Raw genomic sequence first — 18,177 nt, 5'->3', positions numbered from 1 at the left:
GCAACTACACATCTAAGCTATAATGTGCCTGTTTTTTTAAGAGGATCCAAAAAAAGCTGAATTCCAAAGGGAGTTGAGTTTTCAACTTCAGAATTCAGCCCTACATGGCAATGCCTAGAAGTTGGAATAATGGCAGGATGCACAATTTCTCCACTGGCTTTTACCATGGCAATGGAAGTAATTATTAGGGCATCAAAAAGGGTAGTGGGAGGAGAGCGCTTGGCTTCTGGAATGCGACTACCACCATTTCGAGCATACATGGATGACATGACAACCGTGACTATAACAGTAGCCTGCACTAATTGGTTATTGGGCAAATTAACCAATAACATTGAATGGGCACAAATGCAATTCAAGCCCACTAAATCAAGGAGCATCTCTATAATTAAAGGTAAAGTAGTAGATAAAATGTTCTACAATAATGGTGAGGCAATACCAACAGTGTCTGAGAAGCCAGTGAAAAGTCTTGGGAGATGGTACGACGGGGATCTAAAGGACACAGTTTGTGTGGGAGAAGTTAGACAACAAGCAGTGGAAGGGTTGAAGAGCATAGACAGCTGCGCTTTACCGGGCAAACTGAAACTCTGGTGCTTTCAGTTTGGTCTACTGCCAAGGCTGCTGTGGCCACTGACTGTGTACGAGGTTTCTTTGACAGCAGTTGAGAAGCTGGAAGCTTTAATCAGTTCATACGTCAGGAAATGGTTGGGAGTTACATACTGCCTCAGCAGAGTGGGACTTTATGGTAAAGGAATACTGCAGCTACACCAGTCTCTGCTCTAACCAAGGAGTTTAAGTGAACCAAGGTCAGACTGGAAATGACATTAGTAGAGAATCGCGACAAATACGTAAGAGAGGCAGCACCTGTGTTGAAAACTGGAAGAAAGTGGGTGGCAAAGAAAGCCGTGGAAGATGCAAAGGCTGCCCTTCAAATCAGTGATATTATGGGGCAAGTTCAGCATGGAAGAGGGGGTCTTGGTCTCAGTTCAGCTCCTCCTACATGGCACAAGGCAACCCCAGCTCAACGGAGGAAGCTGGTAGTCAATGAGATGCAAAAGCAGACGGAGGGGATGAGGTGTTTAAAGGCCGTTTCCCAGACCAAGCAGGGAGAATGGATGAGATGGGAGAGTGTGGAACAACGCAAGATCGGCTGGCAAGACCTATGGACAATGGAACAGAGCAGGATCAGTTTCCTCATCGGATCAACATATGATGTTCTCCCATCACCACAGAACCTAAACCTCTGGGTAGGAGAGGATCCCTCATGTCCTTTGTGTTCATCACCTGCAACATCAAGGCACATTTTGACAGGATGTAAGGTGGGTCTTAGCCAAGGACAGTTTACTTGGCGCCAGGTGCTGCGATGTTTGGCCTTAGCATTGAAAGACAAGCGTAACATGACCAATAAGTTGCCACCAGCTCCATCAAAGCATTACACACAAAAGACAATATTCCTCCATCCAGGAGAGCAACCACCAAAAAAAGGTGTTAAAACCAAGCCTCACCAAGGACAACTGGAAGCTGCTAGAGACTGGAAAATGCTGGCAGATGTTGGTCAACGGCTTATTTTTCCACCTGAGATTGCCACCACTAACCTTTGACCAGACATTGTCTTGTGGTCTGGATCAGCATGCCTTGTTCATCTGGTTAACAGTGCCATGGGAGGATGCTGTGGATGAGGCATATGAGAGGAAGAAACTGCGGTATGCTCAACTAGCCACTGAAGCGGAACAGCGAGGATGGAGAGTCCAGGTTTACCCAGTGGAGGTGGGTTGTCTAGGATTTGTGGCACACTCTACAACCCAGTTTTTCAGAGATGTCAGGTTCAGTGGCCAAGAGTTGCGTCACATTGTGAAGAATTTATCTGAAGCAGCAGAAAGGAGCAGCAACTGGCTGTGGTTGAGACGGAAAGATTCTGGCTGGGGATCTCAAGCACAATAGAAAGAAAGCAACGCTGATGTATGGGTATTATTATTATTATTATTATTATTATTATTATTATTATTATTATTATTATTATTATTTATTTCTTAGCAGGCACCCTTATCCAGGGCAGCTTACAGTCATAAACAAAAATACATTTCAAGAATAGTAAGCTGGGCTGAGTTGAGTGGGGGACAGAGTGGGGTGATGCTAGGACACCAGAATCACTGTCGAGCCCTCTTGAGGTGTCGTGGGCTAGTCGATGAAAGACAGAGGATGGAAGGTACCCACTTGAAGACCCCATAGATTACCCTACTTAGCTCAATCTAGACGGTTGTCATGCTGATGCGCTGGGGAGACCGCACTGTGGTTGATCCCTTGAGCCAGCATCGCAGCCGTTGCGTGTGCTGATGCTCTGGGTAGGCAAAATAAGCTGATCCCTGGAGCCAGCATTACACTTCAGCCATCAACACCAGGCAGAAGGATATCTACATCATCAGATGGAAAGAAACGCAAATGGATGGAGACGCAGATGGATCACATTAGTTTACTGTAAAGCTATGTCTTAATTGGTGCTTATCTTGGCGTGAGTCAAGTTCAAATCAGCATGAAGTTTTAACATCTACTCTCATGTAATGGAAATCAAATCAAAGTCAATGAAGGCTCTGGCTTTGCTGTAGCACAGTGTGGGAGTCGGTTCAGTCGAGTGAACGCAGATCTCAGCAGACTCTGCTGTTAAAGCTGCAGAATGAATGCTTTCATGTGAAAATCTCCTCCACTTTCTCACCCAGTTCAAAGAAGTTGGTGAAAGTGCAAGCAATGTATCAGACACCTATACTGGATTGTGGTCTATGATAGCATTAGCATGTGTCCAAATAAATATCAGTTTTTTAAGCTTCACATAGGAAATCTCTAATTGCTGTTGGATCCTGTACAAAACCAACATTCTACTATATTTTAACCCCTAGTATTTATGTTGGATCTATAATATAGAATCCTTGTCGTTCAGTATAAACACTGGGTGTTTACAGAACTTTAGAATGTCAAGGGTTCCAGAGAACACTACTAAACTATATGGTTCCATACAGAACACCAAGGAATGTGCGACTAAACTATATGGTTCTATACAGAACCCCCAGGAACATTCTTTCCTAGGAGTGTAGAGCGATGCAGGTGATCTGGCATTTTCATCTGTTATAGAACTCTCCCTGGCCATTAAAAAGATCTTTAATCACAAATAAATGAACTAAATCAACATTTTTTTCAGCCTTAAACTTTTATTGATCTTTTTCTGTAGTTGCAGTTAATATTGTGCTAATTTATGAAACAGCTAGCTGGTCAGAGAACTCCAGCTGTGCTGCTGGATGCAGTTTACTGTGTGTATTGAAGATCTCAGGAGGAAAAGTACTTATTTTCTTGTAGCTAAAAAAAAAGCTGACGTTCCAGACTCACCAATTGTCTTGTTAATTCTATTTTTCTTGTACACTAACTGCAGCATTTTGTTTTGAGCTCATTTTCTCAAATTGAATTCCTTTGAGCAGCTGCAATTATTTCTGTAAAACCTACTGTTTAAAAAAAAGAAAGAAAAGAAAAATGCAAATTCAGATTTTCTTCAACAACTCCAGTCAGGGCTAAAGCAGGAGAATATTCCCAAGCGTCGCTCAGACTCACGCCTCCACAATCCTCACATTAGGTATTGCAGCACTGGTGTGTTTCCCAAGCCTGTGTGCAGAGCGCACTGGCTGCAGTCAGATGTCATGATATCCATCAAACTCATTCCAGCTTTGAACCCAGGCCTCCAAAAGGTTAGCAGCATTTCGAGGCTAGTTATTTTTTTTAATTACATTTTCAGCCCAAAGCATTTCTGTAAATCTTACTAATACAGTGTACTTTACTTATTATACCTTCAGGATGATGAATGGGTTGTATGAATCAAATTAAAGTATTTTTAATCAGGCTACAATTTAACCTGGACTCTAGAATCTGTATTCTGTCATTCACCACCCACTCTGCTGTGATCTGATGCTGAAAGCTAGACTCTGAAGATTATACTGAAAGCACATCCTATCAAGCTCTATAAATAACACATCAAAAACAAGTGTAATAACCACGTGAGCAGCTATCTGGATGTGCTTCAGTAGAACAGTAATTATTATCTCACTCCTATATAGGTATGTAATGCAGTACGCTGCTGGCCTTTATTAAGTTTCAGCTTGAGATCAATATTTGAAGTACCGGTACCTTATAAGACACTTATAAAATGTCAAAGCAGTACATGACTCCCCACGGCTAAATCACACAAATCCAGTTATTACATTTTTGTTTTCCTATGTCTCTCGTGGGGAAACTGTTTAATCACAACATCCAGGCGTGCATCTGCAGTCCACTCGTTACTGCGCAGTGTAACTGGAAAATATGAAAACGTATGCAAAGCAATTCACACGCCAATAAAAAAGGCAGTCGTGCTGTGAGATTATTTTGCAGAAAAAAAGTGTTTGAGCTGTTTGAGTGTCTCACACTAAGACCTAAGCTGGACAAACAAACCACATAGCGACACAGTGCGTTCTCTTGTAGTGCCTCTCTACACAAGGCAGATGGTGTCACCCGTATCAAATTATTAGGAGGTGCTACAGCATAAGCTGCTGATAAACTGTGGAACAAATACTGCTGCACAAGCCAAATTTGCTATTAAAATAATTATCAGGATATATTAATAAGCCTCATGGTTGAAAAATAATTACTTGGAACACCAAACACAAATAACCAACCTCACCCTAGCCCTAAACCTCCTGGTACTGGTACGTGCATTGTGATCTTATGCATTTACAGACATGCTAAAATGATCCATCCCTAAAATGATATTCTTCTCCTTGCAATGTTTAGTGTGAGTTTGAATTTACAAAAATAAGCAGACAAGGAAAGCAAGTGTTTCTTAACAGCAAAGCTACAGGTGCTTAATTCACTTTGCAAACTGCAGTGTGCTAGGGCACATTTGGGGTTACACCATTTCAATACTTTCTTTTTTATTTCTCAGAAATGACAACAGTACTGTCTTGGGAGGACACCTTCTAAAGACTGACTGATAGAGAGACTTTTAGCTGTAACTCTCCTGGGGTCACGCAGCTCCTGTACTTCTGCTGAGAAATGAACAATGATTTGTGTTCATCTCGCACTGAGCAGACCTGTGAGGTGCTGTTCTTCTGCTGAGAAATGAACAATGATTTGCGTTCATCTCGCACTGAGCAGACCTGTGAGGTCCTCTTCTTCTGCTGAGAAATGAACAATGATTTGTGTTCATCTCGCACTGAGCAGACCTGTGAGGTCCTTTTCTTCTGCTGAGAAATGAACACAGGAATCGTGCGTCAGCAGTTTCTCTTATCCATTGTTCAGCTCCGCCTCGTTTTTCAACAAGCAAAGATTCTCATGTAAGACCCATCAAATATTCCGGTGGCAGACAGCTGTGCAATAATTTCAATTCATCATTCTGCATTTCCAAATAATGCAATTTTTAACATATGTGCAGTTTGTGTGGCGATGCTCATTCACATTCCACCTGCCCTCTTTCATTTAAATGACATTCATCATTACTAATCGCCTCTACCCCATCAACATCCCGGCTCTATCAGATGCTCTTCAATATCACACTGTGGCAAAGTGCCCCGCCCCTGTGTGCATTTGTGTGTTCTATGTTGTATGTATGCGTGCGTGTGTAAATGTTGGTGTATAGATTGGTACACGGGATATAAACGGGTCTGTGTTTCACGTGTACTTAATGTAGATTTGTATTTAGGCACGAGGAGAGCACAAATCACTTCACGTGCTGGTTAAATATAATATGCGAGCACGGGGTTGCACAGAATTAATTCACGTGCTGGGATTCAAGTGAATAATTAATTAGTAATTGAATCCCAGCACAACAGTATATATAGATGCACATTTTCATTCAGTGGGGGTTGGGTGTTCGGAAGAGGAGAACGGGTGAGAGAGAGAGGAGAAACTAGAAAATAAAATCGTAAACGTAAAGTGTTTGTTCTCACCGTGTCTGTTTGTCTGTCCGTGCACCGTTTGTTTAGTGTTAGTCGTTTTGTATGTCTGTTTATTTTGGCGCAAGTGCCGTGTCCTGTTTTGTGCTGTTTTCAACCCTTTTATTTGTTAATAAACGCTGAGTGCAGCCATTGCACTCAGCTCATCACAACCACTGTCTGTGTTTGGATTCCTTTCTGGTCTGACGCAACCCACTCTGGCCGTCTTTGTGACACGTGGTGTCATCGTGGGATAGCCGCGCCTCCAAGCGTCAGACCAGGAGGGGTTTTGTGTTTAAAAATAAATAAATAAATAAATAAATAAATAAATAATAAAGGATTACAAATATTGTTTTGGGGGGAAAAAAAAAAAAAAAAAAAAGTCAATGGCAGAAGACGCCATCAAACTGCGGGGCTGGTTCCTGGAGAATGCTGGGCTGGAGGCCCAGTCTCTGCCCATGGTCGTCCGGGCCCTGTGGATGATGGACAGTGAGAGATGGGAGGCATATCAGGAGGAACACACCCCAAACACCTTGGAGGAAGGTGTGGAGTTTGTCCTCAGCTACCTGGAGGCAACCATAAACGGAACAGCAGCCCAGGTAGCAGGACCACCAGCAGAGGAGTACCTGCTGTCCCCATCTCCACCAGCAGAGGGTGAGTACCTGCTGTCCCCATCTCCACCAGCAGAGGGTGAGTACCTGCTGTCCCCATCTCCACCAGCAGAGGGTGAATGCCTGCTGGTTTTGCATCCACAGCCCAAATGGGAGGAGCCCGAGCGTCCACAGCCCAAGCGGGAGGAGCCTGAGCGTCCACAGCCCAAGCGGGAGGAGCCCGAACATCCTACGCCTGAGTGGGAGGAGCCCGAACGTCCTACGCCTGAGTGGGAGGAGCCCGAACGTCCTACGCCTGAGTGGGAGGAGCCCGAACGTCCTACGCCTAAGTGGGGGGAGCCCGAACGTCCACAGCCCAAGAGGGGGGAGTCGGTGCGTCCACAGCCCAAAAGGGAGGAGTCGGTGCGTCCACAGCCCAAAAGGGAGGAGTCGGTGCATCCACAGCCCAAAAGGGAGGAGTCGGTGCGTCCACAGCTCAAAAGGGAGGAGTCGGTGCGTCCACAGCCCGAAGAGAGGGAAGTCGGGGCTTTCACAGCCCTAGGACCCAAGCTGCCAGCAGAGGGAGAATGCCTGCTGGTCCCACCTCCACCAGCAGAGGGTGAATACCTGCTGGTTCAGCCCCAAGAGCCGGAAGGGGAGGGGTTACAGGCTCAACCCCCTGAAAATTTTTGGGGGGGAGAAGGGCAGGATGCTGGTGTCCCCCAGCAGCCTCTAGCTATGCTGCTGAAGGCAGCACGGCGCGCACATGCCCAGCCGCCACAGCAGAGGGAGCCAGCACCGCCACAGCCTCCCTCTGAGTGGCCAGCATCAGCCCCATCGCCTCTACCTCCACCACCTCCACCAGCAGAGGGTGAATACCTGCTGGTTCCACCTCCACCGCAGTGGGAGGACTGCTTGCCCCTCCCACCTCCACCAGCAGAGGGTGAATACCTGCTGGTCCCACCTCCACCAGCAGAGGGTGAATACCTGCTGGTTCCACCTCCACCGCAGTGGGAGGACTGCTTGCCCCTCCCACCTCCACCAGCAGAGGGTGAATACCTGCTGGTTCCACCACTGCCAGGAGCAGAGGAGCTGGAGCTGCCTCTGCCTCCACCACCGCCAGGAGCAGAGGAGCTGGAGCTGCCTCTGCCTCCACCACCGCCAGGAGCAGAGGAGCTGGAGCTGCCTCTGCCTCCACCACCGCCAGGAGCAGAGGAGCAGGAGCTGCCTCTGCCTCCACCACCGCCAGGAGCAGAGGAGCTGGAGCTGCCTCTGCCTCCGCCACCGCCCGGAGCAGAGGAGCAGGAGCTGCCTCTGCTGCCCGTACCTCCGCAGGGAGTACGGTGGCCGGAGCCCCAGAAAGGGGAGCTGCCGGCCACGAAGAAGGGGGAGGAGGTCTGGAGACCACTTTCCCCAGCAGCAGTTTCGCTGCAGGAGTTCTTGTGGCCGGAGCCCCACAGGAGAGAGCTGCCGGCTACGAAGAAGGGGGAGGTCGGGGGACCACCTGCCCCCGCAGCTTTTTCGCTGCAGGACGGGACCAGCATGCTGTCAGCCGTGCCACTACCGGCAGGGGAGCTGACAGCATTGCCAGCCATGGGCCTACTGAAGCCTCCCTTCCCAGCCCGAGACTTTGTCCTGGACTGCTGGATTTTTAAGGGGGGAGGTGGCCGTTGAGGCCATGTGTGCTGCGCACAAGGGGGGGTATATGTGGCAAAGTGCCCCGCCCCTGTGTGCATTTGTGTGTTCTATGTTGTATGTATGCCTGCGTGTGTAAATGTTGGTGTATAGATTGGTACACGGGATATAAACGGGTCTGTGTTTCACGTGTACTTAATGTAGATTTGTATTTAGGCACGAGGAGAGCACAAATCACTTCACGTGCTGGTTAAATATAATATGCGAGCACGGGGTTGCACAGAATTAATTCACGTGCTGGGATTCAAGTGAATAATTAATTGGTAATTGAATCCCAGCACAACAGTATATATAGATGCACATTTTCATTCAGTGGGGGTTGGGTGTTCGGAAGAGGAGAACGGGTGAGAGAGAGAGGAGAAACTAGAAAGTAAAATCGTAAACGTAAAGTGTTTGTTCTCACCGTGTCTGTTTGTCTGTCCGTGCACCGTTTGTTTAGTGTTAGTCGTTTTGTATGTCTGTTTATTTTGGCGCAAGTGCCTTGTCCTGTTTTGTGCTGTTTTCAACCCTTTTATTTGTTAATAAACGCTGAGTGCAGCCATTGCACTCAGCTCATCACAACCACTGTCTGTGTTTGGATTCCTTTCTGGTCTGACGCAACCCACTCTGGCCGTCTTTGTGACACACACCCATCGCTATTTTCTTTGTTAATTACCTAATTTCTGACCTTACTGATGGTTTTTCTACGGGTTTAAAATATATCCCTTCTTCCTCTATTACTTGTAAAAATCTGCCATAAAGGAACCAGAAGTCATCGATTCTCTCATCAATTCCGAGATCTCAAAGGGATTCATGGAGAACCCATTTTCAGCCCCTCCCTTCCCTCAATTCTGCACAATCCTATTGGTGTAGCTACAAGGAAAAGGTCATGCAAGAAGCGCCTCTTCTATCAGCAGCATTAATTCTCTCATTCCCTCTGATCAGTTTTCTCTTCATTACATCACCATATCTGATGCTATCCATTCCATCAAAATATCAGGACAGGGCTCCTGGTTAGCTAAAGCAGACATTTCCAATGCCTTCAAAGTCATGCCTATACTCCTTTCCTTCATCTTTTTGGTATCTGTTGGAAGGGGCAATTTTACTTCACTACTAAACTAACTTGTGGATGCCGCAGCAGCCCTAAGATCTTTGATTCACTCTCCGAAGAGCTCTGCTGGATTCTACTAAATATTAATCGCATCCCCTTTCTGCTACACTTATTGGATGACTTTCTCCATATATCTCCTCCATCAGCCCCTCCAGCTGAAGCACTCTTAAAACTCAGGTCTCTCTTCTCAGCAGTCGACGTCCCCCTCTCAGAGGAGAAAACCATCAGTCCAGTTCACTCTCTTGAATTCCTAGGAATAACTTTGGATACTATTTGATTTGAAGCCTGACTGCCTCCAGATAAACAGGAATGCATTCTCTCTCTCATTCAATCATTTGAGATCAACCATTCCATTTCTAAAGGGAACCTTTTTTCACTCCTGGGACATTTCAATTTTGCAATTCGCATCATTCCTCAAGGTAGGAAATGCATTTCTCGTTTTCTTGCTCTCTCTACAACAGCTAAAAATCTCAACTCTCACATCAATATTACAGCCGAAGCCTTTACACAGGCCTGGCTCCTGCCTTGTGAAAAACAGTAATAATGATGTTTGAGATCAACTGACGACTGGTTACATTTGAATGTGTTTTGTCGCTTTTATGAAATTCATACATGCCGATTGGGCTCATAATTGGATGCAAGGCTATTTATGCTGCCACAAGCCTCTGGGAAAATTGTAACTTACCATCTGCTGAGGAAAAACAGGCATCACTTGTTTGTGTGATGTTCTGTCCTGTTTATACTCTTCCCCTGACCAGTGCAACAGATTGTCTGGAGCCTAGACAGATCCCACCTGCTTACTGATGGGAAATTAGCTGGCTCCCAAATTATTAGTGTTGCCATTTTTGATTGAATTGTATTGAAATTCATAAACAGCATCCCTGACATGAATTCTGTCATTTCTGAAAGCTGTGTTCTTGGGCTGACAGCAGGCTCTGTGTTGACAGGTGCTTCCATATCCAAGCCTGTGCAAATTACTTTTGAAATGTTCTTTTGAAAGGTGAAAAACAAAAAATCAAATCATTGAATTTAAGATCTACAAAACACAATCCGAGTCGTTCTTGTTCTGTTACATTATCAGGGATTGCATTCCTTGTCCACGGTTTTGTTGGTTACATTTAAAAATCAAATGCATTTAAGAAGCATATAGTACTGCTTCTTTAGGTTTCTTTATCATTTAAAGAGTACAGTGCAAACTACTTTTTATCATACGGTAACCACACTTGACCTCAACATATTCTGCATTGATTTTAAAAGTTTGGTACTGGCTATATTTAATTAGAATTCTATCATTTTCTCAAGGAAGTACCTTCATTTACATAATTACCCAATTAAGCTGCTGGGAATAGGTTCTATTGCAAAATGAACCTCGGAAACTGTCTGCTGCTGCCTTCCCCCACAGTATGAAGCTTGGTGTACTTCTTGACAGCAACCTCTCCTTTGATGCCCACATCTCCTCCGTGGTCAAATCTTCCCTCTACCATCTTCGAAGCATCTCCAAAGTCCGTCACTACCTCTCCCTCCCGGATGCGGAGATACTTTGTCATGCATTTGTCTCCTCTCGACTCGACTACTGCAACTCTCTATATGGTGGTCTCCCGGCTCGCACTATAAACCGACTGCAGCTAGTTCAGAATGCCGCTGCCAGGATCCTTACCAGATGTAAAAAACGTGAACACATCACCCCCTGTCTTGCCCAGCTGCACTGGCTACCTGTAAAGTTCAGGATTACTTTAAAAACTCTCCTGCTCACCTACAATGTCCTTCATCACACAGGTCCTGAGTACCTCCTCAACCTGCTGACCCGCTATGTCCCTGTCTGCAAGCTGAGGTCCTCCGACTCTGGCCTGCTTGTTATCCCCAAGTGCACCACACTTGTTTAGCTTCATGGCTCCGACTCTTTGGAACTCTCTCTCAGCTTTGGTGCGTGATGCTCCCACCGTCGCTCGCTTTAAATCAGCTCTCAAGACTCACCTGTTCTCTCTTGCTTTCCATGCTCTTTAAACCTGATATCTGCTATGTATTGTGCTACTTTATCATGTATTATGCAATTTTCACTGTATTGTATTAGGCATTGTTTTTTTACTGTATATCATGTATTATGCACTTCTCTGTATTCAAAGTATTATGGATTTTGGTGTTACTGCATCTTGTAAAGCGCTTTGTAAAGATTGATTGATTGATTGATTGATTGATTGATTGATTGATTGATTGATTGATTGAAAAAACGAAACAAATAAATATTCCTAAAAACATTCCTAAAAATATAACTAAAAGAATAAATTACACTCTTAAGTTAGTCAGGAAAGCATCATTCCAAAAGGAGTTGCTGTGCGTATGTGTGAGTGTATGTGTCTCTATGTGTGCATTTCTCTGTGTCTGTGTGTGTGTCTGTGTGTGTGTGTGTGTGAGTGTATGTGTCTCTATGTGTGCATTTCTCTGTGTCTGTGTGTGTGTCTGTGTGTGTGTGTGTGTGTGTGTGAGTGTATGTGTCTCTATGTGTGCATTTCTCTGTGTCTGTGTGTGTGTCTGTGTGTGTGTGTGTGTGAGTGTATGTGTCTCTATGTGTGCATTTCTCTGTGTCTGTGTGTGTGTGAGTGTATGTGTCTCCATGTGTGCATTTCTCTGTGTCTGTGTCTGTGTGTGTGTGTGTCTGTGTCTGTGTGTGTCTCTCTGCGCGTGAGTGTGTCTGTGTGTGTCTCTGTGTGTGTGTGAGAGTGTGTATGTGAGAGTGTGTGTCTGTGTGTCTCTCTGTGTCTGTGTGTGTGTCTCTGTCTGTGTCTCTGTGTGTGTCTCTGTGTGTGAGAGTGTGTGTGTGTGCCTGTGTGTGTGTGCCTGTGGGCAGGTATTACTATCAATGTGTGGACAAAATTTGAGAAAATGTCCCCACAACGATAGTAACTCCTGAAAAAACGACGCTGTGTGGGCGTAAAACAATTTTTAAGAAGTAAAAAAAAAAAAAAGAAAAGTGCCAAAATATTTAGTTTGTTGTCGACTTTCACCCTGTGTGGAGTAAATAAAAAATATAGTTAGAGTCAATGAGAAGTCCCCACAAATATAGGAATGCAAAAGTGTGTGTGTGTGTGTGGGGGGGAGTGGGTGGGTGTGTGTGTGTGTGTGTGTGTGTGTGTGTGTGTGTGTGTGTGTGTGTGTGTGTGTGTGTGTGTGTGTGTGTGTGTGAACAATACTTTATAATCTAGATTCCACAGACTCATTGAGAGAGTTTATTTAGCTGTTATTAAAGTTTACAAGCAGCGGACATTGCCAGGAGATGTGGTGCAAACTACTGCATATTGGCAACATGTATTTAAGTATGTAAAAAGCAAAAAAAAATTCTTAAAAGCATTGACAATTGTACATCTATAACCTGCTGTCTGGAGGAAAATCATTCAGTTTGACTTTTTCCTGGTAAAGGTCTGAAACTCCCAAGGATGATTTCAAATATATCTAGCAAAATACATTAAGAGCTTTGAACACAGTGTATCGATTCTGCCAAGTATATCCAGTGAATGTACTGTACCTGCAGTGTTTCTTTTGAACAAAATCATGTTCAAATCTATTCTGTAGTTAGATATCAACTCTGTGTGAATAAAATACAAATGACAAGACAATGACACAAAGACTACAATAGGTACATTGCCCTGCATTGAATTCTGATATACTCTTGAAGAAAGTTTCAGACCGAAATGCATCAAAAATGCTGAAAATTACGCAATGGCACATTCAGTATTCAACGCAGCCCAGAAATGTAATCTTTTTGTACAGCTGTCATTTGATTTGTTTTGTGAAATCTGATCTCACCTGTACTCTGTGCCACTGAAAGACACTGCAATCCCAGACCTGACAAAACCATTCTGTTAGTTTCTGCTTTAAAATCCACTTTAAAATGACACATGTGTGTATAAAGAATACATTTTACTGTTCTCTAAAGACACCTATGAGCACCTATGCCTCCACATTGGAGGTAGTGTAACTCGGAGAGTGGTGAGGGATGGAATGGGTCACCTCGCTGTGTTGGGATCCTTTAAGACCTTACTCACTACGAAACAATATCCTTCAATATGATCCTGTTAATAATTTCTTCATGTCTTTTTATCTTGCTTGGCAGTGTTGTTGTTAGTTTGCTCTTAACGATTACAGCATTAATGATTATCATGGTTTCCTTTTCATCTGTCTTCTGGAAGATGTTTGGCTGTTTGACATTCAGTGAGACTGTCTGCAATGTCAGCAATATGCCTCCTGTACTTTAACAAGGTCGAGCAGTGATCCATTCCACAGAAACATTCCAATAAAGCTCTGGATTCTAAACTTGCTTCATTAATCATACACGCCCTTGGTTCTTACTGGCTACCCTTTTGATTACAAGCTTACAGCAGCTAGATCCATCGAACCCTGTACAAAATGCACTATTTTTTAGCATTACAATTTCATGAACCATTAAGAGCAGCTGAAAACTACAGCTACACCAGCTTTTACTAGATAACAATGAGTGTTTGGCTATTGATGAAATGTCTAAACAGATACTATATATATATATTTTGCAAAGCAACAAATATATTGAGTTGTTCATAGAATTTTGTGAACCTGTTGGTTTATTTATTTTTCATGTCGTATTAAGTTAACGGTCCTAGTCTGGAAAAAATAACACAGAGAGGGTTGTTACAATATATACAGCCCATAATCCAAACAGTGCCACCAAAAACGCATTACGCAAAATCTAGTGAATAAATGACTTGATCCCCGGTAATAATTCTAATCTAAAGGAGCTCCAGTAGCTGATGAGAGCCTGTGGTCCATCGCGTTCCCTGCAGTGCCTGTGATTGACATCCCCTGTCCCGCTTATTGGATTTCTTCAATCTTTGAAAGTAACTGGTCTGTAACTTTATTGTCTGAGGCGGGTCTGTTAGGTCTGATAAAGCAGCTCTGTTGCCAGGAGATCAGTAGCTCTGTCTTCTGTGCATCGACATGGATTTACTTTGCTTTAAAAAAATGCAACTACAGCTTTGTGCACAGTGGTGTGTGTATCGATACCATCGCCTAAAGGATTATACACAGAGAACAGTTTACAGAATTCCTTGAGGCAGTGCCTGCATTGGAGCTGACCACCACACACTCCTGTAGCAGTGCCTGTGTGTGCACACTCATTGAAGCTGCCCCCCACACACTCCTGTAGCAGTGCCTGTGTGTGCACACTCATTGGAGCTGACGCCCACACACTCCTGTAGCAGTGCCTGTGTGTGCACTCTCATTGGAGCTGACCCCCACACATTCCTGTAGCAGTGCCTGTGTGTGCACACTCATTGGAGCTGACCCCCACACATTCCTGTAGCAGTGCCTGTGTGTGCACACTCATTGGAGCTGACCCCCACACATTCCTATAGCAGTGCCTGTGTGTGCACACTCATTGGAGCTGACCTCCACACATTCCTGTAGCAGTGCCTGTGTGTGCACACTCATTGGAGCTGACCCCCACACATTCCTATAGCAGTGCCTGTGTGTGCACACTCATTGGAGCTGACCCCCACACATTCCTGTAGCAGTGCCTGTGTGTGCACACTCATTGGAGCTGACCCCCACACATTCCTATAGCAGTGCCTGTGTGTGCACACTCATTGGAGCTGACCCCCACACACTCCTTTAGTAGGGGGATTAAAAATCAAACGAAGCTGAAGATGTGAGTAGTTATATGCAGTATCACCATGTTAATTTTTAACCAATGAGAATGCAGCATTTGGTTTTGACAGGTGCTCTTAGCCAATCAGGATCGACCAGAAGTCCTGCCTCCCAGTTTTTGTAATGCGTTTATAGTTTTAAAGCAATTCCGGAAGTCCCACCCTCCCATCCTGTCACGTGTATGTAGTCTTTAGGGCAATTATGGAAACCATGTTCCATGTTTGTAGTTTGTCACAGTAAAATGGTGAATTAAACAAAGGTTTGGGGTATTATTTTTTATTTGTGTTATATTCTTTAAAAAAATAAACAAGCTTTTTTATAAAAATAAAATAAGATATAGAGAAATAAAATGAGCAGTAAAAATGGGAAAAACAAAAAGGTACAAAGTGTTGAAAAAATAAATAAATAAAAATATCTTGAAAGTGTTAAAGCATTAAAATGTTAAAACAAGATTATTTAAAAAATGACTTTTTAAGAAAGGACTTAAGACCCAGTGGACGTATGTCCACATGGTAGATGCAGCTTTTATTGATACGAATAGATATTGCTAAAAAATGAACTAAAGAATATAACACAAATCAAAAAATAATGCCCCAAACCTTTGTTTAATTCACCATTTTACTGTGACAAACTACAAACATGGAACATGGTTTCCATAAGTGCCCTAAAGACTACATACACATGATGGGAACTGGGAGGCGGAACTTCTGGTCAATCCTGATTGGCTAAAGGCACCTGTCAAAACCAAATGCTGCATTCTCATTGGTTAAAAATTAACATGGTGATATCTAATACTGCGTATGACTAATGATGTGCACTTCATTATTTATTAAAAGGAACATTCAGATGCTGACGGCTGATTGGCTGATAACTTTGCCTCAGAACTCCACACAGGATCCTTAGCAACAGACAGGGTTTTTTTCTTTTCTTCTGCTCGTCAATAAGCTGCCTCCAAATATAAAATCAATTCTCATAGTTTAAGCACATATTGGAGAATGAACACATTAATTGATGGAGTGCTTTTGACAATCCAGAGGTTTTACACAAGTGTACAGGATTTTCTAGCTGCAGGTTCCTTTTACAGTTCTTTATGTTTTTTATTTGTTGCTTTCTTATCTCTCCACACAATTATTTTGAATCAACCGCATGCAGCCTACTCTCACATCAAAAAGCCATGGCTTCCTATAGTATACTAATCGTAGCTTCTCTGAATCTCCGAACCTACTGTAGGCAAGACTGGGGATTCAATTCAATTTAGCTGGAAAAAATTGTATATCCCTGTAGACAGATCCCTATGAATCCCTATAGATACGTTTTAGTGGCAGCAGTGTGGAGTAGTGGTTAGGGCTCTGGACTCTTGACCGGAGGGTTGTGGGTTCAATCCCCAGTAGGGGACACTGCTGTTGTACCCTTGAGCAAGGTACTTTACCTAGATTGCTCCAGTAAAAACCCAACTGTATACATGGGTAATTGTATGTAAAAATAAAGTGATATATTTATAATGTGAAATAATGTATAATGTAATATCTTGTAACAACTGTAAGTCGCCCTGGATAAGGGCGTCTGCTAAGAAATAAATAATAATAATAGTGTTAATCGAACAGCATTACAAATTTGCATACAGCACTTCCCCTTTATTGTGCTACTTGACTTAACATAAATAAATGTGAAATATTGAAAGCAGTGAATTAGTGCAGCAGGGGTGTTACTGTAGCACCAGTGTACAACACAGGTTAAAGTCCAATAGAGGTCAAAACACAGAGAGGTAAAGAAGCTTATAAAGGGATTGGGATAGATATTTTTAAACACCCTTTACATAAAAACGATCATCTTCATAAATTCAGCACAAACTACGAGCCAGTGATTACTTTCCATCATGGGCTGGCAATGGCATCCCTCTGTAACCCTGGAGCGAGGAAGCAGATGCCTGTTTGAAAGGGGCTCTTTGCAAACCTCTTTCATTTAGATCCTCATGCATGAGCAAACTGCAGCCTGGCTGCTATTGACGAAAAACAGTAATGAGTTCACAAACAATAACTTGAAGCTCCTTTTTGCTGGGAAAACTAATAAAGTGGCCAGGAAAAATGTATCTGGCATTACGAGCAGCGATAATTCTCTCTGGAACACTTTCCACTGAACCCTGTTATTACTGATCCTGCTCTTTAGTTTCATCAAACACATCTTGAATCTCTGCTACCATAAAAGCCCACGGTATTACTCACCAGGTGCATGACACAGTGAGCCAGGGTGAGCTACAATACTGTAAACGCATAGTACAGCAAGCATGGCAAACTGCAGGTTTACAAAGGTAAACAGGTAACATGTTCCTTTAGGGATCTGTTTTATACTATCTATAAACATGTTATTAATTATGCAGTTATAGATTGTGATTAGAAACAATAGCATGAAATTACAATGCACTTGTAAAATCATTTTTGCTGTAACATGCTATAAGACGTGTTACATGATTCCTATACATAACCACTTGTGATGGATCCCTAAGCTAAGTGCCAATTCAGTAAAGAATATGAATATATCACACAGTATTGTTTTGGCAGTGCCGTAAATCTTGATTGAATTCAGACATTATCAGCAACTTTAGAATATGATATGGAGCTATTTAAAAAATGATCTAGTAATAAACGGCTATCCGTTCTTAACAATCTTCAAAGCCTTTAATAGCGTTGTTATAGTTACAGTGATCCTGAAACTGGCATGTGGGCAGATCCAGACAGCTGCTTACCCCAAGGGCTTCTCCAGACGGCTTGCTGGTGAGCCCACGATCTCCCCCAAAGTGCAGAAAGTCTGCCCGAGAAAGTCCTGGTGAACACAAAAAGCAGGGTCAGAGACACACTGCAGAGCAACACCTTTAAAAGAATTTGTATGCATGCAAAGACGTACGTTGAGTTCGGAGGGCTTCCAGTAGGTGGGCAGGCAGCAGCGTTAACACAACAAAACACATCATGTAACATAAAACACAAGCACAGTACAGGACAGTAAATCATACAAAAACAGGTATATACATTCATAGGGATCTGTGTACAGGTCTATACATTTATAGGGATCTGTGTACAGGTAGGCACATTCATAGGGATCTGTCTACAGGGATACACATTCATAGGGATCTGTGTACAGGTAGGCACATTCATAAGGATCTGTGTACAGGTAGGCACATTCATAGGGATCT

The 18,177-nt window shown here is 43.5% G+C and overlaps 1 protein-coding gene across 2 annotated transcripts in view; it reads right to left on the bottom strand.

Annotated features, from left to right (window-relative positions):
* The window catches only part of LOC117964436 (copine-8-like), a 148,727-nt gene that overhangs the window by 82,868 nt on the left and 47,682 nt on the right, over positions 1–18,177 (bottom strand). Inside the window, exons 6-7 of one of the 2 annotated variants that reach the window (XM_059004783.1) lie at positions 17,892–17,906; positions 17,734–17,810 (exon numbers count right to left, since the gene is read on the bottom strand). In XM_059004783.1, the coding sequence (XP_058860766.1) occupies positions 17,734–17,810; positions 17,892–17,906 (92 nt within the window). The remainder of the gene's footprint in view (positions 1–17,733; positions 17,811–17,891; positions 17,907–18,177) is intronic. The other variant, XM_059004784.1, reaches the window with a different exon arrangement.

This window comes from Acipenser ruthenus, chromosome 30, assembly GCF_902713425.1.
Source record: "Acipenser ruthenus chromosome 30, fAciRut3.2 maternal haplotype, whole genome shotgun sequence".
Taxonomy (NCBI): Eukaryota; Metazoa; Chordata; class Actinopteri; order Acipenseriformes; family Acipenseridae; genus Acipenser; species Acipenser ruthenus.
Note: the sequence above shows the minus strand (reverse complement) of the source record. Positions and strands in the feature narration are given on the sequence as shown.